We start from the raw sequence: 26317 nt of genomic DNA on the forward strand, positions 1-26317 counted from the left end.
TCTTTATTATTTTCTTTAATAAGTACAAGCTAACTGGCAGTACTTGAATAAAATATACCATTTTACAAAAAAAAAAAATTTACTTTCCGGAAAGACTGTATAACCCATTTCGAAAGCTGCTGATCCAAAGATAATAAATTTAGATGAGAAATGACAAGATGGGTACTATAATGAAATGATCACTATACGAGTTGTTGATACCAGCTGTAGCTGGTATCCTTGTCAGCCGATTAAGGAAGTGCTCAGTCATTTTGACCCAATGAACCTATTTTAAGATCCGATCAATTTTTTAAACAACTGACCGATGGAACGACGGTTGTACAGGTGGCGCTGATTTGATTCTTCCTTTTTAAAACAAAACTACTTCAGTGTGTTCTATGTCTAACGGTATTGAGCCAGTTCAGCAGTTATCAAGCAGACGTGGCAGACCTAGAAAGAACTCTAGTGATGATAATCGCTTAATAAAACAACAGGAAAAGAAGTCAGCGAGATTACAATTACCAATTGAAGAGCAGAAAAAGAAATTACAGCAAAAGGAAAAGCTTTCAGTCGAAAACAAGCCAAGAGAAGAACGGTCTTATAAGGACTTCCATCCAGAACTTGATGTGAAGGAGCCTTTGACAGTTGTCATTCATTCAGCACAATCATTTGATGTCAATGAAACAAGATCCAAATCATCAACATCTTGCTTTTCAGATTCAAACACCATCATCAATGGAGACGCAGGCAATACGACAATACTAAATTCACAGCCAAAATTACCCACTCCTTCTTTCAAGATCGGCTCCATATCCAATTCGACAAATAAGGCAACCACTGTTAAAAGATCTGAAAAAGAATATATAAAATATATAGGTGACAACAATTAATTAGCAACATTTGGTTAGTAAGGGTCAACTTACGCTGTTCGCATTAGAGCCATCCGACAGTCAATTGATGACAACAGTAGAGTATGATATGGATGAGCAAGGTGAGCTTATACTTCAAAATACACAGACAGTATGTTGACAGTTATCGCGTGCATGTGTATGTGTGTAGATGAAGTTTGGCTTCGAATGCTCAATAATGAGCGAAAGAAAGAAAGTCTAGGAGAGATCAGTGCTGATTTATTTGAAAGCATCATGGATCGTCTAGAAAAAATGTGGTTTGATCTTGTATGTAAATGCCCATTTTTTTTTATTGTTATTAACAAAAGAGCTTTATATAGGTAAAAGACTTATCTAAAAATAACCGCAGCCAAGCCGACCATGACCCAAGATGTGCCATTTGTAGCAATGAGCAATATGAAAGCAATAATGTCATTGTGTCTTGTGAAGGGTGCAATTTGGCAGTTCATCAAGATTGCTATGGTATCCCGTACGTTCCTAATGGGCAGTGGCTCTGTAGAAAATGCATGGTTTCACCAGAGAAGCCAGTGTCCTGTTTGTTCTGTCCTATTGAGGGAGGAGCATTCAAGCAGACTACGACAAACCAGTGGGGTCACTTATTATGCGCCATGTGGATACCCGAGGTCTGTCTGGGAAATAGTGTCTATATGGAGCCTATAGATGGAATTGGTAATATTCCCAAGAGTAGATGGAAGTTGACTTGCTATATCTGTCGCCAACGTCAAGGTGCCTGTATTCAGTGTGACAACAAGCACTGCTTTACAGCTTTTCATGTAACATGTGCTCGTTGGGCTAGATTGTATATGAAAACAAAAATACACAACTGTCATCAGGAAGATGCTGTCTTAAAGGCATACTGTGATAGACACACTCCAAAAGAGTACAAAGAACGAATAGATGTTGACAAAAGTATTGTAGCAGCACAACAATGGTTTTCAAAAAAGAAACATAGAAGAACACAGCATATGCCGCATGCAAGATATATCGATGAAGAATCAGAGCCTTGTGATTGTAACAGACCTTTTGAAGATGAAGATGGCAAAAAGAAAAAACATGTAGATGGACCGCAATACTCTTTAGCGCAGTTCTTTACAGTTTCCAAGACTGCATGCGCTCACTATCAACGGTTCGACTCACATGGCCCAGTTGCACCAGAATGTTTAATTCGTAAACTGGAAAGCTTAAAATGTATTCGAGAATCAAAGGGATTACGTAGAAAGTCTTTGATGATAAAAACAATTTGCTGCTATTGGTCTCTAAAGCGAGAATCAAAAAGAGGAACTCCTTTGCTTAAACGATTACATCTTGAAGTAAGTATTCTCTTTGTTTTTTAAGCAGTAATAACATTGTTTCTTTAGCCTCGAGCTGCTTTAAATCATCAGACAAAGGAACCTGCATTAAAATCTGTTCAAAAAGCTTCTGTAAGCATTATTAACATTTAGATCGTCTCAGAATGGATGGACTAATAAGTTATAATAGTCTATAGTAAAACTTAGGGAGGATTTGGAGAAGGTTAGGATATTGACAGAACAGGTTCAAAAAAGAGAAAAGCAAAAGCTAGAAAGGATGTACAAGCAGAAGGCATATTTGGAACTAATATTATATCCAGTCGAATATATACTCAAACCTCTAGTTTATCGCTTAATGGAGTAAGCATTATTTGCAAGTTATGGTCTATTGATAGCTAAATTTACACTTAGATTAGATAAGAAAGATATATTCAAGTATCCTGTCACTGAAGATGTAGCACCAGGCTACAATGACATTATTCAGGAACCAATGTCATTTTCAGAGGTCTTGAAAAGATTAACATGTCACTTTTATACAGATTTTGATACATTTGAAGTAAGTCTATTTTAACAATGTATACAAACTGGCATAATGACTATCCTAGCGTGATATATCTTTAATTTGGAAAAACTGCATGACGTACAATAGACCAGATACCTCTTATTATAAACTCGCTCAGCGTCTGCAGAAAGCTTCAGATTCCTTAATAGCAAAAGCCAAGGAAGCCTATGATGCTCTGGAAATTGACCGCCAAACTGGCTTTTTAGACACGCCAATTGATCCAGATATATTCGCATTTGGAAGAGAGCCCAGCCGAATTGAAAAAGAAAATCATGGTATCGAATCGACTTCATTGACAAATGAGGAAAATGATACAAAGGAAAAACAAGACCATGACTTGACTGAGAAACATAATACCACTGACGAGAATGAGAATACTATATATCAAAGGCATGGCTCTAATGAGGCAATGCTAGAACCGCAAAAACTAAATAGAAAGCGTCGACCAGCTAGTTGTGATGACGCCCCTGTTAAGAAACGGAAAGTAGCGCCTGGAATACAACCCTCTGTTGCACCTCGTCTTACCAGAAGCAGAGCAAATGAGAAAAAACGTTCGTTAAGGTCGTTTTCTATATCAAAGAATACTATTGAAAGAAAATCAACCGACTCAAGCATTTTAAAGAAGAAAGCTGGACCTGAACTTTTAAAAATAGATCATCAAAAGAAAAGCATTGGTAGATCAAAAGATAAAAAGACAAGCTTAAAACATGTAAAGCCATTGGCCTCTATACAACTAAAACTACAATATAAAGATAAAGAAATAGTTTGGGCACGAGTACCTGGCTTTCCTGCTCATCCTGCACAAGTATGTGTAAGTGGTATTCATTTTATGGTGTTTGTTAATTTTTTTTTCTAGATAATTGACGAACGAAAACATCAAGATATACCAGATAATGTGCTAATTCTAAAGTCAAGGCCTGCTTATAAAAATAAAGTACTAGTCAAGTTCTTTGCTGTGAGCGACTTACATACATGGTACGTTTATGTCTTGTAAACTTTACAAATTACTTACCATATTTTATAGGGGTTGGATTAATAAACTAGATATTGAACCACTTGGAAACAAAGAGATTGATATGAAGATGTTGCTGAAAGCGAAAAGAACAAAAAAGACTTACAGAATTAATGAAATCAAAAAGGGATATCAACACGCTTGTAAATTGAAGCATATTGATCCGCTACCTTTCTTAAACTTGGTTTTTTCAAAATAAAAAAGTACAGTGTTTTCTACCATTCAAGATCACGCTTTATATGATTAGTTTTATTGGATCATTTACAATTCTAAGGCTAACTTTGCCATTTTGTAAGCGCCTTCACGTGTCTTGTTGCCGCCAATAAAGCCTGCAGCATGCACAAAAATACAGTTATCAACACCTGAAAGACGACTAAGCTCTTCGTCACGAACACCTCTCCAGGCTTCAGGTAAGCTTTTTCTATTTTCAAAGCCCTCAAGACGAGTAGGAACACATTGTATTCTCCAATTTCCTTCAGGATTACTTTCAGGATAAAGTACATACAGAATTTCCTTTCCATTTGTCAAACCACGTTCACTTTCGAGATCAAACAAGTGCTCTTTCCATGGACATGCACGTTCCAAAGCAATCACACGGCCAGATGAGTGGACTTCATCTGCTCTATCAAGTGCTTCTACTACAAGAGTACGAGCGGGTAACCAAATTGATTTGAGTCTTGTAACGTAATCTATCAATTCTGTGCCTGCCATTTCAGAGGCTTTGAGGAAGCAAGCATCAATGTCAGCATCAGTGGCAGTTTGGTTCCAGGCAGGATTCAGACTAGCAACTCTGCTTGGAAGACTTGTAGGACTTTCTTTGAATAGAGGCGTAATGCTACTAGGGTATGCACTAACGCCGTTATCATTAGCATCAAGAGCTTCTACAAAACACTAATAAATTGTTAATTTCAAGCACTGATATTATCCTTTTTATATTTACATCATAGGTCTTGAGATAAATTTTTTCAGCATCTTCAGCAGAAACATCACTTCCAAGGACTGAGCCGACAACTTCTCTTCCAAAGTGTCTATAATAAAAAGAAGGGTAAATTAACAGCTTCACTTATGCACTACTGTTGACCTACTTGTATACTAAACCAGCAGAACTAAGCTTAGTGGCATGCTTATCATCGAAAGTCTCTGTGAATCCGCGCTATTATTATTATTCTCGTTAGTTGATTGAATCCATTTTTTTGATTCTACTGATTACCTGGTGATGATCATATCGATGGGCAGAAGGATCATACACACCTCCAACATCAATGACAACATCGCACTCTTCGAGCTTTTTAGGGTCACGTGTACGAACTAATGTGGCATCTTTAAACTCTTCAGTTCTCTTTAAAAGGGCAACTGCTAAGGCTTCATCACTAGTGATCATTAGACGTGATCTATGTAAATGAAATATAAACATACCAATGAAAGTGACCGCTGTGTGTTCCGATGATCTATGATTTGAAGCTGTTATTGCGACGCTCAAGCAAGACACTATATGATCAATACCTTGGGCATAGAATTGAGTAATGTAAGTTTATGCTTGAAAAGATTTTTAAAAATCATCATCCTTTATAAAATAAATTTCAGTCAAAGCGACTGTCAAATTTCACCGCGCCTTTCCTGTTTTGTTAATCCATACACGCCAGTTAAATCCAGAGTTTAGAAAAATCAAGGTGTTGGGAAACATATCAAAGCCATAGTTCACTAGAGGGAGGATGTGTTTATAAGGAGAAGAAAAATCATTGCTTGAGCTGATAGAAAGGCATAAGAAAAGAGGTTTATTGATATCGACTAGATGAATGAGGAAAAGGTACAGATTGATTTATTGTAAAACAAAACGATGAATTAGCTTGGTACATAGCCACAATAACATTTTCCTCCGTGACAGACGGCTAACAACATTTCATTCGCAGCGTTGTTGCAAGTTTCATCGCAATGACCCTGATTTATGCAAGAGAAATCACAATCTCTCTTTTCTAACCTTTGTTTCTCGATAATATCCTTGTTCGTTTGGAAGCATGACGCTGTTGATACAATTAAAATGAAGAATACGATCGTCAAAGAGAATTTGTTTGTCATATTGCCTAAGTTTATAATCTAGAAAAAGAGAGAGAGAGAGTAAAGTTTACCATTGTAAAGAGTTTCTTTTATTGCTTATTAGAAACAGGAGAGAGGTTATTCTTTAAGGAGGTAAGCAAGGAATAGCTTGATGAAAAAAAGGAGAAGAAAAAAGATTTGGTTATCAAGGACTGAATGGTATACTTTATTATTGACATCATTAAATATTAAACGTATTCTATTTACATAAAAATGTTGATAAAGGAGATAAAAAGGGAAAATAAATAAGTTTGTAGAATATACATACACATAGTAGAGAATAAAAAAGAAAGGAGTGAGATGTAAGTTTAAATCCCTAATCAGAATAACAAGGAGGAGGGCCCCATTCAGGCAAAAATCGAGAAGAATAAGAGTCGGCGTCATTATCGTCCTTTGGGGGTTTAGCCTGACTTGATGATGACATGAGAGACATGCTCCCTGAAGTTCTCTTTGACTTGTCTTGCTTGTTCTTTCCCTTTTGCATTTTTCGAATTTCGCAAGGACAAGGTTGGCAGTCGCCCCAGCCAGAGACACTTGTGATAGGCTCACGTTGTTCCCAAAATGTGCTTGCAGTATAAAAATTCTGTTGTAAGGAGTTTGCTTCTTGTTCTTGATAAGTAGGAGGAGGAGGCAAAATCGTTTGATTTTCATCATCAGCAGCAACCAATCGGCAGTCCAACATTTGCATAGGAGAGTCTAGATCGATATTGAAGGTTTCGTTATCACATTCAAGAGTGACTGATAACTGTAGCCAGTGACTGATCTTTACAGAGTCATATGTCATGCTAGGGTGCAGTATGCTGTCACAATCCGGCATAGGCATAACAAAACGACCACCAAAGTATTCACCAGGTTTGATAGGTTGATCAATTTCCTTCAAGTTCACCAGCTTTTTCTGGCCAGAGGAATTGGTGTTGTAGTTTTCGACTTCTTTTATGCGACATGGCTTTGTACTTGAGCTCTTACTGCTTGCTCCATTTGTTAGGAATAGCTTTGTAGAGGGATCTCCAGGCGAAGGTGGATCAAAATAAGCTACTTTTGTACTGTCTTCAGAACGTTGATGCACAAACTTGCAGCCGACACAGGTATCTACATTTGCCACGTTTTTCATTCCCAGTTCTTCATCTTCAGCCTCAAAATTGTAAGCCCACTTCAAAATCATCTTGACGCCTTCGTTATATTTTCTTGTTTCAGGTAACCGGGAATCCCATGAATGATCTGCAGGAATCTTCATTGTATATAGCCTGTTTTCAGAAATTTTTAATAGAATAGACTTTAATTTCACTTTGCGAACTGTGGGTTCAATCATAAGCTCAACGCCGATACTTGTGCCTAAAACAAGGGCTGTACGATCCACACTCATCTTATATCTAATGCCATGAACGCTTCGTAATTTTTCTGCAGGTTGATTGAAATTGCTGATAGTTCTTCCGGCCAAAGAGAATGTAAATTGATTGTATTGTTCATCAAAGCCTTGGTATTCGCTCAAGTCTCGACGATTCCATGCTAAGCTCATTTGACTCCCTGTAGATGCTCTATTGTCGTTTGAAGAAGATGTATCAGAGCTGGGTGTTTGCTGTGAGTCATCCTGAGATCCAGGTTCATTCGAGGGTGTTGGTAAAGGCGAGGGAACTGCTGTCGTATCTTGTTCGGATGCGCCTTCGTTTATAAACGATTGTATAGGTCGAACAATTCTTAGCGATGCGCTGTGTGTATATTTCTTTTTGAGACCAGTATTGCGAACTTTTTCTATCCAATTCAAAGGATTTGTATGACCCGAGTGATCTAGACGCGCTGAACGACGGATTGTGGCAATGACTTGATAAAAGATTTCGATTCGATCTCGGATAAACGTACTTGCTGGTAAAGAAGCCGGGATTGGGAATTCGAAAGGAAATCGTTGTATTCCTGCAGGCATAATTCCTTTGGAGTTTGGCGGTAGTAAAGAGAGTTCGATAACTTGGAGTTTAGTTTCAATAGGGTTACCCAGTGATCTACCTCGCATGATTTCTATAATAAAGGAACACTTAGTATAAAGGGAAATGGTTTATATATTTATAAATGTACCTGGCCAAGTATGAAAACGCTGTGTTCCTTCAAATACAAGCTCAATTGGACCTTGTATAGGGGTATCTTTTGGAAAATTGACAATCACTTCACCACGAATTAAGGTAGAGCCTAAGGACTCTTCAAGAAATAGTCTGGGCTCATCAAGTATAACACGAAGGACGTCTTTCTTATATATAGCTGTAGATTCAGAATTAAGCATTATAAAGAAGGAGGATATAAATAATACAATAAAGTATAGGATAAAAACGAAGAGAGAGTGAGAGAGATAGAGAGAAAAGGAGAAGTAGCTTTATATACATGCCATATAAACTTGCCCGTCACTTTGATGAATAATCAAAGGTCTCAGTATGCGTCAGATCAAAATATTATGGGCCGGTATGAATCAAAGTTGTTACAAAATCAGTTGTGCAACCTTGTTACCATGACAATCTCACATCCATGGGTAGATATTAGCCAACCGAAAGGCTTGTGTAGCCATAATTGCACACTGAATGGCTAGTGATAACGAATTTGCGTCATAAGTACTACCAGAAGATTATTCTTGGTACAAGATGACTGTTTGTGAATAACAATTTTTTGCTTATTTAGGCTTCAATCACGATATTGTTTTGTTTGTTCTGGTCATGCTTCAACTGCTTTTGTCCATCTTTATACTCAAGGAGAACCTTTGACAGTTAAGAACTGCTAGAGATGCATAAATGCTATTGATTAATAATGCATTTGACTATTGCATAGCTCGCCAACTAAATTTTGACAACTGCCCATTAGCTCCGTGGAACTATTATTGACGCGTACTTTAAATAGACCTTGCAGTTATTTCCAAGAAAACAGCCCTCTGTGTTACTCATAATGGCAAGTTGAATAAGGTTTTGGTGACTCTTTGCTGATCCGCGGCCATGCTTACAGATCACATTAATGTCATTAACATAAATAGAAACTGCTGCGGAACAAATCAAGTGACACATAATTATAAGTGTCTAGAAGCATTGACCAAGAATTAACTTGAAGAGGTATTATGTGATCTGCATCCTTGGATCAAACCTTGAACATTGCTTTTATGTATTCTCTTTTGTATCATTTTGAAGTAATAAAAACTATTGCCGAATTTTCGGACATTATTTATTCACACAAAAGAAATGAAAAATTCCATATTAGGAACACTGCAGTCAATAGTAGCTTCCTTCCCATTTTATGGGAAAGAGTGATCAAATGCACGCAAATCATTTCAAGATTATTACGTTATACTCTTTTTTAATCTATTGATTAGGGCGACCAATACCATCTTTTCCGCTTTTATCTTTTGTTCCTCTCTTCTCGATATCTTTTAATATTACAATCATCTGGGACATAACAATTATGCCACAGTAAGTAGCTTTCGATCATAAATCGGGGCATGCTTCATAGCATATGACTCATATTTTTATCGTACTACTCGGTTATTCTTGGAGAAAGGCTTTACTTAATAATAAGGTTATCATCTACTAATCATTTCTTGCCATCAGTTTTCTTTACATATTGAATTCTACTCGCTGTCACCTAAAAAAATACATCAAAATGCTTATTTCTTTGATCAAACCATTTCTACGCTCTACTTTTTAATACTATTTTATGCGCACACACTATTGAGATTTATAGTCGAGTTTTAAGCAGACAACACAATTTTTTACAGAGTCTTACGTTTGAATATTCGTTCATTAACTTAGAATGTCATACCATGCTGTTTATTAAAATGCATTAATGATAAATCTTAACCTGTTTGCTATATTCAAGGATTATCACCATCAAGCATCCTTGGCTTACGAGTAAAAAATGTGTTTACCATTTATGCATCGTTGCGCGGGTCATCAAAAATAGATCTCGACTTTTCAGGTATTATATTTTAACAAATGCATATTATAAAGCAAGTTTTATTGATTTAAAAAGATAGCATTTATTCTTCGTCTTCAGATTCTGCGTCGTTAGCAATGTTGAAGTAGCGAAGTTGGAAGGTTTGCTTGTCAGTGGCAATGACACGAAGCCAGTCGCGGATTTGGTTCTTCTTCAAGAACTTCTTGGTAAGGTACTTGAGGTAACGCTTGGAGAAGGGAATGTTGGCAACAACAGTGATCTTGTTGTCAGCAGAGCGAGAGATGGCAATGGCATCACCGAGGTTGTTGGTACGGCCGTCAACCTTGATGCGGTCATGGAGGTACTTTTCGAAAGCAGCAGCATCAAAGATCTTGTCATTAGCAGGACCAGAACAGTCAATAACGAACTTGTACTTCTTAAATGCCATAGGAGGTGCCTTTACAGTAGCCATTTTTGTTACCTTATTGGAAGAGAGAGAAAAAAAAAGTTTTTAAGCCAACATCAGTTGTTTAAAACTCCCTTGTTACTCTGTCAAAAATCAATTTCTGTCAATACAGAAAACAAATCTCCAAGCCTTGTGAGCTTTCGATATAGATTGCAGCCGTATTAAGTCATGACAATAACAATTAAGAGCTAAATGTCGAGGCCTACAGTTATCTAAAGTTTATTAACATCTGCTTACTTTGTCTGAGTGACGTTTATTAAACTGATTTTTAAAAAAGTAAAGCATCTATTGCTTTTTTCAAATGTCTGTAATTTCAACAGGTTTGCGCGCGTGTTTTCTGAATTATCAAAAAGAATGTTAACAGGTGTCATTTTCAAAAAGATGAAGCTGCAATTTATGACAGACAGATCAGATTGTGGGGTCTCGATGCTCAACAACGGTAAATTTAAGGCAAAGACTACGATTGTTTTTTCTTTTGACAACAATTTTCTTCAAGGATCGGAAAAGCTAGCATTCTCATCATTGGAATCTGTGCATTAAGTAATGAAGTTTGCAAAAACTTGGCTTTAGCTGGTGCCGCCAGTATCACACTGCTCGATCACGAAGAAGTAAAAGAAGAGGATTTAGGTGCACAGTTCTTTTTAGATGAGGATGATATAGGCAAGAATGTAAGCATCCATTTCCTATCTTGAGCAAAATAACTTACGACTAGTTGATTACTTCTAGAGAGCTGAAGCATCAGTCTCCTCTCTTCAAGCGCTTAATCCTAGAGTACGCGTTGTTGTTGACAAGCAAAATGTCACGCAAAAGCCTGATGATTTCTTTGAACCATTTGATATCGTTTGTTTATTCCGTTCAAACTATCAAACAATGGTAGGATAAACGCATGATTCGTCAAAAGAAGAAGACTAATGTGCATATATGAAGGCTCGCATTGATCAATTGCGAAGAAATGTTAAAAGACCGTTTTATGCAGCAGATGCCTTTGGATGGTTTGGCTATATATTTTGCGATTTAACTGAATACACTTTTATTCAGTAAGTAGAATACTATAACAAGTTAAACCTATACACTCAAACATACAATATTAGAAACGCAAAGAATTCATCAGGAAAAATTACACATACTGAACATTTTGCAAGCTTGGATGTATCTTTATCAAAAGACTGGTCAAGCATATCGCCTAAAGCATTGAGGAAGAGAATCTCACCTATGGCTCTTGTTATGCATAGTATGTGCTTTTGAAATATATGTCAGATAGGTTAATTTAATATGCAACACATATTAGTCTTGTTAAGATATCAAAAAGAACATCACCATTTTCCTTCACAAGCAGAAGTTGCTGAATTAATTGAAAATAAGAGAGAGTATCTCCAACAGATGGGAATTGCTGACTCGAACGTATTGGATGAAAACTTACTAAGGTTAGATGCAAAAAGAAATCGATGACTTTCACTTTCTTAGCTATTATTTTATAGAAATGTATGCCAAATGCATAACACAGAGATATCACCTGTTGCAGCCATTGTTGGTGGTATACTAGCTCAAGATGTACTGCGAACACTCTCTGCTATGGAGCTTCCTATTCAAAACTGGTTTTACTATAATGGACTTGATGGTAAAAAATAAAGTCAATGATCCACTATCATGGCTAACTGGTAATATTTTTTTTCTCAGAAACAGGAATGGTGCACCAACTCTAAATGTGTTTTAAATCATAATAAAATGCCTTATTAAAGAGAAAAATTATGACTCTATCTTTTATTTATCGCTTGTTCTTATAATGACATATATTCTTTCCAATGCGTGTGTGTATATAAACGACTTAAGAAATCTCAAGTTCACAAGAGCTGTAAGCCTTTGAAGTCGATCTCTAGTACGTCTTCATAATGGGTGATTGCAATAAATCATAATTGAACCAAAAATCAGATAAGGTAAAAGTAGAATGAGACTGTATGTATCTTTATTCGAAATAAAGTAAAGAGAATAAAGAGATGATAGTTTACTATATATATATATATTAACAATAGATTCAACTCTAGAGATTATACTTAAGCACTGAATAATAACGTGGATACTATAGACGGACCAAGTTCTGGAGGATGATTGGAAGTTAGGCTTATTGGACTTATTACCAGGAAATTCAGGGTTTTTTGTGCCAATAAGAAAATAGTACAGTGAGTTATAATGTGGAGGCGATACTTGTTTTAGATTTACTGTTATTCTGATATAAAATGTGTTTTTGGTGTGGACTCTATTCTACTTATCGTGCCTGCTTGTTCATGCAGCTTAACTCAACGTTCCTAAATTATGCAGTGGTAGTCCTTTCCTTTTTTAGATAAAAATAAGCAGAGTGTTTCACAAAATATGTCACTCCTATGACATGCCAAATTGAACATGCATATCAGCTTTATATTCATGCCAACCTCTACAAAAAGGGGGAGAATTATGATCAATGTAAATGTATTCATAAACCACTGGAATCTTGTAAGATTAGTATTAGTATTTCAATCAAGTTACTAACGTCATGCGTCATAGTGTGTAAAAGAGAAATACCAAGTGCACTTTGTCATTTATTATTAAATCAAACAGTAAAGACATCATTTTTGCAGATTACATTGTTTATCATATACAAGATGGATGTCACTTTAATAATCTCAACTTTTCCGATTTCAAAAAGTTGCGTCATTGTGAAAACATGATAGACATAAAAGAACTCCAACTTGAGTTTGAGAGTTTTTTTTTTTCTTAATTCTTTATAATTATCAGCGAAAAATATTTGGTATATCAATAAGAAATGACAGATTATCATTCAGCAGAACAACCAAGTACATTACGTGGACAAGAAGTACCTAGTAAGTATTAGTTGTATGTATCTGTACATATATCTTATACGTTGTAGGAACGATGGATGATGCCTCCAAATCAAGCACTGATATTATGCCCGGATCTTTTGTATTTGGTAGTGATTCTTTTGATCCAGGAAACAATGTCTTGTCTAATGATGTAGCTACTGCAGTTCCTACGCATGCTGTAAAACCAACCAACATAAATGAACAGAAGAACCTAAACAGGCCATATGAAAATAACTCAATTGATGCATTAACTGGAAAGAAGGCTTCATTTGGTAATGCCTCATACCCTAATGTGGCCGATAATAGCGACAGAGAACCGGCCTTTGGTACAAAACATCATAGTATGGATATTCATTCTCAAGCCTATCGCTCAGGAAAAGAAAGAACAAGAAACGGAGACGGCATCTTTACTGGTGCTGGGCTTTCTTATGGCAGTAATTCCGATGCTCTAAAGGGTGATGATAACCATGATGACTATGATGATGCTGAAAAACGAAAGGCAGAAGTGTTGCATGAAGATGAACACCATACCGACTTTCATCCGTTGCCTGTGAATCCTGTGACTGAAAGCGTTAATGTACAAGGAGCTTATAATGGAGAGCATAACGATGACGTTATATCCTCAGAGGCGCTTTCCAATATCGAAAAGAAAGTTGACAATGATATCCAGCATGGCGTTACTCGACAAGACACTAACGAAATTCCTATGGCTTCTAATAATAGAGTGGAAAAAGTAATTGTTGATGATACCGCTCACTCCCTGCCTCCTGTGGTTAATGATCAAGTAGCTATAGAACCCTCTAATGACTTGATGGAAGCTGCCCAAAAAAAGATGTCTCATAGTTCCTCTTCGCCTATGCATGAGATAAAAAGCGCCTTAGTAAATACACCTGGTTCTACTACATCACATCCTGGTGACTTGGATAATATCAACAATGAAGAGCCCTCAGTAAATGACGACGATCAGAATCAGAACTCAAGCGACTCCAAGAACATCTCACCAGTGAATAAAGTTACCTCTACGCTTAGCTCATTAAAGTCAAATGCACTGGGAACACTCAATTCTCTTACAAATACCTCTGGAAAAAGCAATAACGGAGATACTGCTGAAGATCAACAGCAAAGTAGTGCAACATCAATGTTACCTGATCTTGGACATATAAAAGAAAATGTCATGGAAAGCATTGGTTCTCTCACCGGATATAAAAATACTGGATCTACAGATGAAAAAGATCGTGATATTCAGAATACAGATACATCCCAATCCCATGATTCGTCAAATGAAGGAGAAGGCTGGCTTCAGTCCAATTTGAAAAAAGTAACTGGCAGTCTTGGTGGTCTAGCAAGTGGAGCTACCAATACAAACCACAACAGCTCTGAAGCCAATGCTCAAGAGCAAAGTACAAACAATGCAAATCCTGATGATTCTGTCAAAACTGGTAGTGGCTCACATGCTGTAGAACCTCTTACTTCTGAACTTTCACAGCCATTGGAAAAGATTCTTGAAAGCAATGCGAATGCTGATATTGGTCCAATTGTTACTCCAAAGCCAAAGGAAAATGAGGTTGATCTTGAACAAGAAGAATTCCCTCGCGAAACCGCTCCCGTATCCTCGGGCCATATTGCACCTGTCGCTGCCTCTCTTGCTCGAGATGTGAGTGCAAATGAACTGCCAAAAGCAACACATGCTCCTGGTAAGCCGCAAACACCTGGTCTTTTTACATCTCCAGAAACTAGTGTTATTCAGCATAAGGAAGACTTGGCTCCAAATTCGCTGCAATCAACTATGGATGATTTGCAAAAGTCTTTATCACAATCAATAGAGTCCTTCTCTACAACCCCACGCCTGGACACTGATAACGTAGGAAAATCCATTGGTAGTGCAACAAATGTTCCTGAATCTTCACATCCCCCGCAAGTGGATATGCCTCTTACTGGCCTTGAGCATTCTCGACGGGCAAGCACGTTACCTGTAAGTGTTTGCTAACTGATAATTAATATATATATTTCCTAACGCATTTTTTTTAAAGGGTGCCAACTCACAAGATATGATGAGCAATGTCGCTGCAGGTGTTCTTAGTTCAGCCAAAGCTTCGGATAATCCAGCTAATCGTCAAGAGACTCCTGTTGATGACACAAAACCATCCTTGCCACCAAATACTAGTTATGATAACCAGAATAATGTTTCAAGCAGCAAGACGGCAGATACTGACGTCAACAAGGACAACTCTTCGTCTTACAATACCGGCTCCAAAACCGACATCAATAATCCTAACCCCCATAGTGATGTACACTCTACAGTTTATAGGGACAAAGCTGCCGAGGATGCTCTTAAGGAACTCAGTAATACCAATTCTCATATTCATGTAGTCAAGTCAAGTGATGGTCAAGAAGATTGTTTGCCTGTGCGAAAAGGCTTTGAAAACTTTACTGGCTTTGGTGTAAAGTGTATTCCAGAAAACCAATAAATGTTTAATGATATTTTCTGTTTGCTAATAATGTCAATTTAATAAAATATAATGTTTAAAAATACCACAATCACTTTTATATTTAAATTCTAAGTTTTAGCCACGCTTTCATTCTCTAATGTTCTTCTTTGGCTTTGTTGTATTAGGCAAGCTTTTGATCCAAAGGATAGAGCCATGTTGTCCAATATATTCATCTTTGGTCCTTACAAAAAACGAAAATCACAGTCCTTTGGTGAAGTATAATGGGAATATATTCAGAGACGTCAAGTATAAATGTGTGCCATGAAATACATACAAGAGATTCATTTGTTTTTATTTAGATATAATACACAATTAGTTCTTCTTGCTGTCCTTATTAGCGTATATCATAGCTGTAAAAGGCCTAAAAATTAATGGTGAGTACATTTTATAAACAACATGTAAAAAAAACTTACTCTTCAAATGTCAAGGCAATTTTATACACAATATAAACAATGGCTGTCAAAAGGATGCCAGCAGGACTCTTGTACCATAAAGCAGTAGCCAAGAAAGTGCAGGTTGAGCCAATGTACATGGGGTTATCACAAATGTTGAAAGGGAAGCCAGTGACACGTTCCTTCATCAAGATACCAAAATAATCACCTAACATGAAATGAGGATATATGCTCACAATATACACACACACATTACCTAAATAAGTACCAGTGACACCCAATGCCCACATAGATGAAAGTACAAGTGTGTTTCCAGTTAAGAATAATAAAATAGCACTCAGTTGTACAATTTGATTGTCAAAGAATGAATGAGTAGGTTGAAAGGAGAGTGCTTGGTGATATCTAAGAAAGATTATTATCAGTAAACAAAAAATAACATTAATTCAAGAGCAACATACAGATAATCACGGGTAATACCCAATGTAAAGATGGTTACTGCTAATCCATAACAGCCTCTGTATGCGTTACCCCCCGCTAACTTTGTTAATATTTTACTATTGTATTCTATTGATCATGATTAGTCCATACTCCCTTTATTTATAAATTCATAAATTACCAGCTCTTGCAACCGTATTCCAAAAGATAGGGTTGAATAATATGTGTGCAAGTGCAAAATACAGTGAAGGTTGTGAAAAATCGATCCAGTCGTTATACATTTTATAAATACAAGAAAAAGAGAAAGAAAAATAAATCTCGGGTCTCTAAATAAAAAGATATCCAAAAAAAAATATTTGGCTACAAATGTGCCACGTTTGCAGGATGATGTCTTGTACAACTAAATGTCCCTTGCTTTCTTTTCGATGAGATCTTGTCTATTTAGATGGGGTCATTCTATCGTCTTTAGTTAAATAAAACTACCAGTAAAAATAAAAATAAATGAAGATCAAGCAAACAGTTTATTACAAAAAAAAAAGCCATCTTGAATTTATATATCTTCATCTGATGAAAAGACTTCTTCACCACGCTTACGGCGTTCCATACGCTCCTTCTTCTTTTTTCGAAGTTCCTTGGAGGTCAACTTCTTCTTCTTTTGAACTGCCTTGATCGTATTTCCTTGAGCATCCACCATATCTTCCTCTTCTTCTTCCTTGACGACAGTCGTACCATTACCAGAGACCCAGTTATGGCCAGAAGGAGTCAAGTACCCATTTTCCACTTTCCATACTTCATTGCATAATGCTTCGGAAAATTCACGGTTGTGAGTGACAATGACAACACCACCACCATATTCACGAATAGCAGTAGCAAGTGCACCAAGAGATTCACGATCCAAGTAGTTAGTAGGCTCATCAAGAACCAGCATGTGAGGTCTATTCCACATGGCAGCACCAATAACAAGTTTGACCTTTTGACCACCAGAGAGGCCACGGATGTGAGAGTGAGAAGCGAATTCAGGTTCTAATCCAACTTCAGTAAGGTGCTTTTCAATTTCCTTGGCTGTCAAGGGACGTGCAATGCCCATCTTGGCAGCTTCAGCAGCATCGACTTCAGCAATCTTCTTACCAAAGCCCATTTCTTCAAGTCTAGAACGAGAAATCCAGGTGTTATCGACAGAAGATCGACCGACCCAGGAGACTTCGTATTCGTAGGACTGCTTGAGCTTACGACGACCCACAATATCTTCAACCACACGTTTCTCACCATCAATGACAAACACCTGTTCTAAAGCCTTTTTGGTCTCTTCCAAGTTCATACGTTCATTCTTGTCGAGCTCTTCACGGTCTTCGCCAGTAGCATAACGCCACTGAATGTATTCGTTTGGCGTCTTATCCAAGTGTTGTTCGATGTGATGGAAGGCATGTTGAGCAACGTAGGCAATACGTAAATTGGGATGCTTCCATACCGTACCCGTTTGGGCCTCGAGCTCACCTGTCAATAGCTTGATCAAGGTAGACTTTCCAGCACCATTAGGACCAATCACGGCTACACGCGAGGCAAGAGAACACTGCATGGAGATATCAACCAACTGCTTCTTGGATGAGCCAGGATACTGAAAGTCGACATTCTTCATCTTTAAGATTGCACGTTCCTTGGTCTTGATGCCTTCCAGATAACCAGGTTCAGGGAAGCGGAAAACAGTCTTGGCAGCATCCAAAGAGTAGTAGGCGGCAGCACGAGGCACACGTTTGACAAACTCGGAGAGATTACCTTTATACCGCTTCAATTTGTAATTACCTTCATAATGAATAATATCGGTACAGACATGGTCCAAGAAACCAGAGTCATGAGAGACAATGATGGAGGTTACCGTCTTCAATCCAAGAAGGTAGTTTTCAAGCCATGCAACATTTACCACGTCCAAGTGATTTGTAGGTTCATCCAGCAAAAGGATATCAGCATTCATTAACATGGCACGAGCCAGAGCGAGCTTCATCTTCCAACCACCAGAGAGAGAGCCGATGGCTTGATGATGGACCATTTCTTCTGTAAAACCATAATTCTTGAGAATACGCGCGACTTCAGCCTTATCTTGACACTCGACACCTTCAGAAGAAATGATGAATTCGACAAGACCTGTATCTGCTTGAGAACCATCAATATCGTGTTCTACATAAACCGTCTTGAGAACTGAACGAGGAGGGAATCCTTCGACTTGTTCATTTGCAATTGCACGCATCAACGTAGACTTGCCACAGCCATTAGCGCCACAGAGACCATAGCGACGGCCTCGCATGAGACGCAGGTGAGTACGGTTGAGCAAGATCTTGGCACCATAAGCAAGCGAGAATTCACAGTTGCAGAGCTCTTCACCTTCATCTTCCTCGTCTTGATCCACATCCTTGTGCGCAATCGCTTCTTCGCAAGAGGACAAAGCGGCCAAGGCCAGTTTTTCAGCCGAGGCTTCTGTTTCCTCATCTTCGTGTTCACGACCTGTAGCAAGCAACCAAGTAGCAGCATGAGGCGAGACAGACGAGATCCAGGCGTTACGGTCAAAATTTTTAGCCAAGACGAGCGCAAGAGCAAGTCTGATGATATACTTGCGAACGGGAGAAAAGAAGCCTTCGAGCTTAGTGGGCATCAACCGGTCGAGAGTCGTCTCTACCTTTTCACGTTTTTGATCGTTGGTCATAACAGACTCTGGACTACCACCTCCAACTCGTTTCAGGGTCTCGACAGCCTTCTGAACAACACCACGACACTCAGGATCTGCTACGACGTCATGCACATGTTCGAGAGCAGGCAAAAGCACAGGCAGGAAGGGAGCAGCTACTTCAGGATCGTCCACGAGTTTACACATGTTGTCAATAATCAAGGCAGACTTTCGCTTGATAGGCGTTTGCCGTTCACGCAAACCACGGGCTAGCAAAGGAACCATCAGAGAGAGAGTACCCGCGTCGACTTCCTGAACAAAGGTTGTGGCACCCAATTGATGGATAGTGTCAGGTACTTTTTCAGGATGATTGATACACTCGATCACAGCGGGAATAAAGCGTTCAATATCCTTGTTATCCAAAAGAGCGGTTGTGGTTGTCATACACTTGGTAGCCGCTTTCTTGACCTCAGGCTTTGTATCCCACATACAATCAGAAACAACAGGGATAATGATTGGCAAACAAGCCAAGACTTGGACCGGATTGATTTGAGCGAGGATTTCGATAAGTTCAAGTGCCAGCATCTTGGTTTGCCATTTTTTGGAATTATCTAGACCGTCAAGGCAGTACGTCACAATCTCACGGGTTGCTATGGGATTAAATGACTTTGCAATCGTGTGAGCCAGCTGAGCGGATGATTCAGCCATGGCCTTATCTTTTGCGGCTTGAAGGTCTAACAACGGATGAAGTAAGGTAATCAAGTGGGGTTCAAGTTGACCACAGAGGAGAGCATTAGAAGTCGTAGTCAGCTCTTGTGCCAACTGTATAGCGCCCAAAGCTTGAGGAGCACGCACCTTTTTGGCAAACAGTTCAGTAGAGATAGCGGGAAAGAGATGAGCCCCCTTGAGCGCACGGACACCATAATGATTTGCAAAACCAGCGCATCTCTCAGCCAATTCCTTTCTCTCTGACGCATCGGTAGATGCAAGTAATTTACCTAACAGCTGCTTGGCTTCTTCAGCTTCTTTCTCACCAATGCGAACACGTCGCACTTTTTTAAGTTCAGCCATAGAGCGACGTTTACTACGATCAGCTGAGCGAGCAGCACCTGCAGCTGTACTTGTATCTAGATTAAAAGACATTTGAATGAATAAAGAAAAGAAAAGAGAGAAAAAAGAAAAGAAAAGAAAAAAGAAAAAGAAATTAGCAAATAAGGTTAATGTCAAAGGGAAAGTGGCAAGACACTTTTTTGGCTGGAAATCAATTATCTAATCTCAGCGTGGTTTTCTTATGCAAAAATAAATTTATTCTAGGAATTATTGATTGTAAAAATAGCGTTGACGATAGCGTTGTCTAGACCTAATTCGTTATGATATTCTATAGTCGGTGTTGTTACTAGCTTATTCTTTTTGGTTGATAGACTTGATGTACTATTGTTGCTATGTTGTGTAGCAATGGTAGGAGAAGAAATAGAAGATGACATGACAGGTACTACAACTTCATAACCTACTCTTCCTGACTTTATATCTTGTTGATGATGATGATGATGCTGTTGTTGTTGTTGAGGTGCTGGAGGAGCTATTCTTGGATTTGTATAGCTTGAAGGCGGGGTAAATGGCTTATTGTCTTTGACACTTTTCAAAACAAACATCGGATTTTGTTTAGCGTCTTTTAATTTTTGAGATATTCTTAAGGGTTTCTCATCATAAGCGAGGGCTCTTTCTACTGAAAGGATGAGTTGTGGCTCTCCCTATTTCCCAAAAAACCATACCTTGGATGTTATCAGGAGGTCCATATTTTATCCAAAGGGCGTACTGTTGCCAATCACTTGCAATATTGTATTTCTTTAATGCAGAACAGATCACCTTTGAAGCAGGATCATCTAATAACAGACGTACATTCTTGGATGATTCTATTTCTTGTTCCATCTTATCACCATAGACCTTAATAGCGCCACCATCATTAATTAATTTCTTCTATTGTATATGTTAATGACCATATCGAATCACACTGATAGTCTACCTCTTCATCTTTAGTCTTATGCCCCTTAGAAGAAGAAGTCAGCTTGCTTGTTGTTGTATTGGTATCCTTCTTGGATTGTTTTAGTTGACTGATTTCTTCTTTTAATGTATTGATATCATTTGACATTCTTCCAATATCTTCTATTAACTTTTTAATGCGAGCATCTATTTACCAAAGACTTGAGATATAGCAGTATTAATATGTATTAGATAGTTACCTCTTTCTTGAAAGGCTGATTCAATCTTTCTGTAGTCTGCCATTCCATTCTGACCTAACCAATCCTGATATGATGTGTTAATTATAAGTAACCTTTGTTTGATGAGAAACCTACTGTTTCATAAAGTACACCTAATAAGATGAAAATTATATAAGCATTTATATTAATAAATACAAAATAACCTTACTAGGTGGAATATAGTCCCATTCATTAATTGGTACTTTATATTGTATCTTTAGTTGATAGATATTTTTCAATAGGTCCATTCTTTGGCCCACTGTTGACACTGATAAATCCCTTAATGACTCATGATCAAGATGAACAAGTACGTCTCCTGTTATTCCTTGTTCTGTTTTTGAATCAGTCAGTTTTGTTTTAGTTTTAGTATTTTCTTTAACCTTTGAATTGTCTTTGAAATGAAGAATAACCAATAGCAGTTATCCACTTGATGACTTTATTTTCATCCCAACTCAACACATGTTCCATTTTATGTGTGTACGAAAAAAAAGAGAGAGAGAGAAAATCGCCATTTGAATTTTATTTTAATGATTATTATTTAATGAGATGAGAAAGATCGATTGGTATAGCTATGAATATTTTAATAAACATACAAACATCATAATATGACCTTACAGCATCCAGTTTCAGCACCAGAAGGGTATCTTTTTAATCTTTTTTCGAATTTAGGTGGAGGAGGAAATTCTTTTTGAGAGTGAAATGTCCATCGACCTGCTTCTGTCTGAGGCGGTTCAGGTATTTGAATATCTAATGAATGAAAAGAAGGCTGAACAGGAATAGTGGATGATCGATGTAGGATATCATTTAATGGTTTATTAGACATTTTTAAAAGAAAAAAAAAAAAAAGTAGGTGGGGTGTAAAATAAAATATAATTTTTCTCACCCAAAAGAGAACAATTACAAGGTTTGAGTGGGGATAACACGTGATTGATGGGGTTATTTTTTAACTTTTTTTTTTTTTTTTTTATCCTTATTCTTTTTCTCTCTTCTTATTTCTTTGTAAAAGGGGGAACGAATGCTCATTTATTTACTTTATCTATTCTACTTTGCAGTTGCAGTAACAGTAGCATTATCCCTATTATTATATACATATCAATGTGAATTATTATATGCTTCAGGCTTTCCAAGTGGTTCAAGGACAATTGTAAGGGGGGAAAATTATATAATTATGTATATACTTATATGTTTATTAGGTGGCGAAACCATCTCAATATGGTTTACCAGATAAAGAAGTCATATTAATGACAGAGGATGGTTATAGAATTAGAGCGTATGTTATGATACAGAGAGGTGAAGAAGTTGCTTTACAGTCACCTACTGTTGTCTGTTTTCATGTAAGTTTATCTTTGTATTTATGACAATTTACTCAACTTTTATAATAGGCTCATACTGGAAATATGGTACATAAGAATGACTTTTATTCATTCAAATATATATATTAATGATAAATAATAGGGTCATCGATTGCCAATTGCTCAAGTATTTTATAAAAAGCTAGGATACAACGTAGTCATGCTATCTTATAGAGGGTAAATGTCACTTTATCGGTAATATAATCTTTTTAATATTATGTAATCATTAGGTATGGTTTAAGTGAAGGAAAACCAACCGAGAAGGGATTAAAGATTGATGCACAGGTAAGAACAAAAAGGTAAAGGGAGGGGAAGTGATGTGCTTATACATGTATGTATTAGACTGTACTGGAATACATCAAACAGCATCCAATATTAAAACATACAAAATTGATTGCATATGGACAATCATTGGGTGGATCAGTCGCAATTAGTCTGGTATCTAGAAATGAAGAACAATTTGATGCGCTCATTATCGAGAATACATTTCTAAGTGTGGTAAGTATACAAAACCAGCTTACATATTGCATATCTAATTCCGGTTCACTAGCCTTTACTGGTGCCTCACATATTCCCTGCGTTAAGACATTTGGTCTATTTAGTACATCAAACATGGAGATCATACAAGACGATTAAATATGTTCACCACGTACCCATTTTGTTTTTATCCAGTCAAAAGGACGAACTTGTTCCTCCAGGACATATGGCAAAACTATACAACATCTGTCAGACAAGTGGTGTTAAAGTGTGGAGAGCTTTTGAAAATGGTACTCATAATGATACCTGCATGCAGGTAAGTTTCATTTGAGATATACATAGTATTACTCTTGCTGAATTATTATTTTATTAGAGCGGTTTCTTTGAGGCTATTGCTGAATTTGTACGCGATAACGTTTGGAATCTCGATTAACTCTTTTTTTTTATTCTTTATTTTTTCATTTATATCATACATCATCTTGGCATCACAAACACACACACACACACTCGCACACTTCAACAAATTACATATCCCTTTTCTTTTTTTTTTTATCAGAAAAAAAAAAAAAGACAAGTTTTATATATACAGCATACAATAAATTTTCTTTATAAAAGGCACAGAAACTCAATTAAAATTGTGTTTGGGTAAAGAGTAGAAAGATGAGAGAGAAAGCAATCAGTCTATCAAATAAACAGCCAATGAGAGACGGGGAAAAAAAAACAGACTGAACAACGTCCACTGAACTAAAATAGGCTGGGTCATGCTGTTTCCTGGGGATACATGATCCAGAGATTCATTAGGACAGTTTTAAATGGAGACTGCGACGATGATCATATAGAATGAAAGAATCACGGTATAAGAAGCGCTTTGTATAGGAGTTTACCATGAAAGAAGGCGGAATCAAGCATTACAGCAACGGTTCAAAAGAAAAATAGGACCATTACTTCGTCCAACAGGGAGTACTATGAATGACTCGGTATAGAACTCGAAAGATACAACCACAGCGGCATCGCTTGGCAGTAAGAAAAATATAATCTCCCTTAGGGATCAAAGACAGATCTTGTAGAAAGGGAGGCCTGTGTTAACGTAACGCGTCTGATCAGACACAAAGGGGTTTGGTACCAATGGCGCATACTCTCTACTAAGATAAATGAACCAATATCGATACGGGAATGCCACCATGCAATGGGAAAACATTTACTGTTGTTTCCCTTTAAAGCGGAGACATATGCTTCACTGGTTCCTTTTATTCTGACTCATAAAGCCTCTTGACTTTTCTTTCTTTCTATTTTCCTTAACCATGTCAAGTGCTTACGGTCGTATTCCCAAACCTCAAGGAACATCTGATTTGAGTGCTATTTTGCCTATAAAGAAGATACTGCGTAATGGAATTGAAGGTTATATCCAGCAAGTAGATCCAAATAATAAACCTTTGGTCGATTATCTTCATTCAAGATTCAATAAAGAGATTGAGGACGGGTAAACTTTTACTTTTTGATAACGTCGGACCAAACTTACACTCTCTGCTCAGTTCGACTTATCCCCAGGAAAATACGCTGAATGTGCAGGAGTTTAGAGATTATTTCTTGGGGTAAACAAATAGCCTGTCAATTAAATCAAGATAGTAACACCAAATAGGTACGATGCCTTTGTCATGTCCAAAGACGGCATAATTGAACCTCAAGTAGACTATGATTGGACTGACAAGGTCATTGGTATGTTTTACATCAAGCCTAATTATCCTGGTCGATGTTCCCACGTAAGTGTGCTGCGGCTAGTTTATTTCCCACATAAACACTCATCATGTTAGATTTGTAACGGAGGATTCTTTGTCATGGATCATTACCGTGGAGTGGGTGCAGGAGTGGCTATGGGTGAAGCATTCAAAACACTTGTTCCTGCTATAGGCTACAAGGCATCCTTGTTCAATCTTGTATTTGAAAACAACCCAGGTTCCATAGCCATCTGGAAAAAGCTCGGTTTCCAGCAAGTGGGCCGTATTCCAAATGCTGGAAGATTGAAGAATAGTCCTGACAAACTAGTAGATGCTCTCATGTTTTACTATGACTTTACACAATAATAAAAATTGAAATAATGGTTGCATTTATTCGTCCTTTATTTTCTTTTTCTTTAGTTGGCCTTTCTGCGGAAAGAACAACCTTCAGTCAAACGGGCACGACCACCAGTGGGTTGGCATAAAACAGTACCGCAAGATGAACATAAGACAACAGTTTGAGCATGGCTGAAGACGGTGCTAATGTTCAAGCAACCTGTAATTGTTGTTAGCGAGATTGACTTTTATATACATTGCTTCACATACCAGGACACTTGACATCCATAAAGTAGGAGTTGGGAGACTGAACAAGTCTCTTGAGCTTGTGAGAACGCTTTTCGTGTTCAACAGAAGGGTTAAGAAGATCGACGGCCAACTATACAAAAGTGTTAGTTTCAGAATGAGTAACTAATGGAAAGAAAATCGCCATGTGCATGATTATGTTGATCTGTATATATTTATATATAACCCTTTACTCATGTGTTGTAACAACAGTGTATAAATATGTACGTGAAATGTGTGTGCGTGTGGGTGTGTGTGAAAATGGAGAATTGTAATTATGCATGTTGCGCAGCATTTATTCTCATTCTCTGTTTTTTGTATTCATTCTATATAAATTTCTTTTCCATCATTTCAGTTCTACATAATCCATCCATCCATCTCAACTCATTTTTTTTCATCCATCTTTTCTATACATCCTTCATCCATGCACATGGCAACTCTTTCCTTTTGGCTTTATCCAAACTTACAGTCATATTCCTGTGTCGAGTGCTTGTAAAAAGGAAAGATTCACCTCTTGACAAACCATGAGTGGATTGATATTCACTTTTATATACAAGTCACAACACTAGTATTCAAATTCCGACGTTCTTCGAAATTCTTGCATTGTTTCCAATTAGATCAAGGAACAACTTATTCTCTAAACCTTTTTTTGGCATTTCGACTACGCCATCTTGTCATTTGGTGCAGTGATATGAAAAACACGAATAAAAAGAGTATCGAGACCATGGTTCTTTTTTCCGGATAGACTGCATGTATGACAAGCGTTTTGAATGATAAGCATCGTTTGGCTTTTTTGCATATTGTTGTCACCATGTTTGAATATGCATTGCAACTCTTTATTCTTGTGTAGAATCCATGAG

The 26317-nt window shown here is 37.5% G+C and overlaps 12 protein-coding genes across 12 annotated transcripts; 5 read left to right on the forward strand and 7 right to left on the reverse strand.

Annotated features, from left to right (window-relative positions):
- Positions 1-912: 912 nt before the first annotated feature.
- On the forward strand, positions 913-1702 carry RHIMIDRAFT_192301 (uncharacterized protein; the record flags this gene model as incomplete). Its single annotated transcript, XM_023605965.1, has 3 exons — positions 913-970; positions 1039-1158; positions 1215-1702. Coding segments are annotated over 3 exons (666 nt in total), but the record flags the coding sequence as incomplete, so codon positions are not given.
- Positions 1703-2606: 904 nt separating this feature from the next.
- RHIMIDRAFT_182735 (Bromodomain-containing protein) lies at positions 2607-2868 on the forward strand (the record flags this gene model as incomplete). Its single annotated transcript, XM_023605810.1, has 2 exons — positions 2607-2732; positions 2782-2868. Coding segments are annotated over 2 exons (213 nt in total), but the record flags the coding sequence as incomplete, so codon positions are not given.
- Positions 2869-4011: 1143 nt separating this feature from the next.
- Positions 4012-5262, reverse strand: RHIMIDRAFT_232721 (metal-dependent protein hydrolase; the record flags this gene model as incomplete). The annotated part of the gene is made up of 6 exons (XM_023607800.1): positions 4012-4641; positions 4691-4778; positions 4836-4903; positions 4961-5120; positions 5167-5198; positions 5254-5262. 6 exons carry the CDS (start codon positions 5260-5262, stop codon positions 4012-4014), a joined length of 987 nt encoding a protein of 328 aa, XP_023470999.1.
- A 778-nt stretch (positions 5263-6040) lies between these two features.
- RHIMIDRAFT_253609 (uncharacterized protein) lies at positions 6041-8160 on the reverse strand (the record flags this gene model as incomplete). The annotated part of the gene is made up of 2 exons (XM_023611033.1): positions 7912-8160; positions 6041-7854 (listed from the first exon to the last, which is right to left on the reverse strand). Coding segments are annotated over exons 1-2 (1892 nt in total), but the record flags the coding sequence as incomplete, so codon positions are not given.
- A 1684-nt stretch (positions 8161-9844) lies between these two features.
- Positions 9845-10189, reverse strand: RHIMIDRAFT_195416 (60S ribosomal protein L22; the record flags this gene model as incomplete). Its single annotated transcript, XM_023606038.1, has 1 exon — positions 9845-10189. The coding sequence occupies one exon, from the start codon at positions 10187-10189 to the stop codon at positions 9845-9847; it is 345 nt and encodes a 114-aa protein (XP_023471001.1).
- Positions 10190-10508: 319 nt separating this feature from the next.
- RHIMIDRAFT_310051 (uncharacterized protein) lies at positions 10509-11960 on the forward strand (the record flags this gene model as incomplete). The annotated part of the gene is made up of 9 exons (XM_023614619.1): positions 10509-10527; positions 10589-10646; positions 10704-10875; positions 10934-11080; positions 11135-11244; positions 11299-11438; positions 11496-11631; positions 11686-11825; positions 11885-11960. 9 exons carry the CDS (start codon positions 10509-10511, stop codon positions 11908-11910), a joined length of 948 nt encoding a protein of 315 aa, XP_023471002.1. The 3' UTR covers positions 11911-11960.
- A 3903-nt stretch (positions 11961-15863) lies between these two features.
- Positions 15864-16659, reverse strand: RHIMIDRAFT_196346 (phospholipid methyltransferase; the record flags this gene model as incomplete). The annotated part of the gene is made up of 5 exons (XM_023606126.1): positions 15864-15912; positions 15965-16151; positions 16200-16345; positions 16402-16507; positions 16560-16659. The coding sequence occupies 5 exons, from the start codon at positions 16657-16659 to the stop codon at positions 15864-15866; spliced, it is 588 nt and encodes a 195-aa protein (XP_023471003.1).
- Positions 16660-16928: 269 nt separating this feature from the next.
- Positions 16929-20105, reverse strand: RHIMIDRAFT_221527 (uncharacterized protein; the record flags this gene model as incomplete). The annotated part of the gene is made up of 1 exon (XM_023607433.1): positions 16929-20105. The coding sequence occupies one exon, from the start codon at positions 20103-20105 to the stop codon at positions 16929-16931; it is 3177 nt and encodes a 1058-aa protein (XP_023471004.1).
- A 165-nt stretch (positions 20106-20270) lies between these two features.
- Positions 20271-21793, reverse strand: RHIMIDRAFT_310055 (uncharacterized protein). The gene is made up of 7 exons (XM_023614620.1): positions 21673-21793; positions 21462-21623; positions 21389-21405; positions 21275-21338; positions 21058-21221; positions 20807-21011; positions 20271-20757 (listed from the first exon to the last, which is right to left on the reverse strand). The coding sequence occupies exons 1-7, from the start codon at positions 21758-21760 to the stop codon at positions 20345-20347; spliced, it is 1113 nt and encodes a 370-aa protein (XP_023471005.1). The 5' UTR covers positions 21761-21793; the 3' UTR covers positions 20271-20344.
- Positions 21794-22307: 514 nt separating this feature from the next.
- RHIMIDRAFT_284912 (alpha/beta-hydrolase) lies at positions 22308-23554 on the forward strand (the record flags this gene model as incomplete). Its single annotated transcript, XM_023613221.1, has 8 exons — positions 22308-22436; positions 22486-22626; positions 22675-22692; positions 22748-22821; positions 22875-22929; positions 22987-23142; positions 23195-23437; positions 23495-23554. The coding sequence occupies 8 exons, from the start codon at positions 22308-22310 to the stop codon at positions 23552-23554; spliced, it is 876 nt and encodes a 291-aa protein (XP_023471006.1).
- An 868-nt stretch (positions 23555-24422) lies between these two features.
- RHIMIDRAFT_232731 (uncharacterized protein) lies at positions 24423-25202 on the forward strand (the record flags this gene model as incomplete). Its single annotated transcript, XM_023607801.1, has 4 exons — positions 24423-24601; positions 24654-24713; positions 24761-24881; positions 24933-25202. The coding sequence occupies 4 exons, from the start codon at positions 24423-24425 to the stop codon at positions 25200-25202; spliced, it is 630 nt and encodes a 209-aa protein (XP_023471007.1).
- A 25-nt stretch (positions 25203-25227) lies between these two features.
- Positions 25228-26051, reverse strand: RHIMIDRAFT_5751 (putative 40S ribosomal protein S27). Its single transcript, XM_023615428.1, has 3 exons — positions 25925-26051; positions 25443-25551; positions 25228-25392 (listed from the first exon to the last, which is right to left on the reverse strand). Exons 1-3 carry the CDS (start codon positions 25928-25930, stop codon positions 25253-25255), a joined length of 255 nt encoding a protein of 84 aa, XP_023471008.1. The 5' UTR covers positions 25931-26051; the 3' UTR covers positions 25228-25252.
- Between the last annotated feature and the right edge of the window lie 266 nt (positions 26052-26317).

This window comes from Rhizopus microsporus (assembly GCF_002708625.1).
Source record: "Rhizopus microsporus ATCC 52813 unplaced genomic scaffold scaffold_1, whole genome shotgun sequence".
NCBI classification, from domain to species: domain Eukaryota; kingdom Fungi; phylum Mucoromycota; class Mucoromycetes; order Mucorales; family Rhizopodaceae; genus Rhizopus; species Rhizopus microsporus.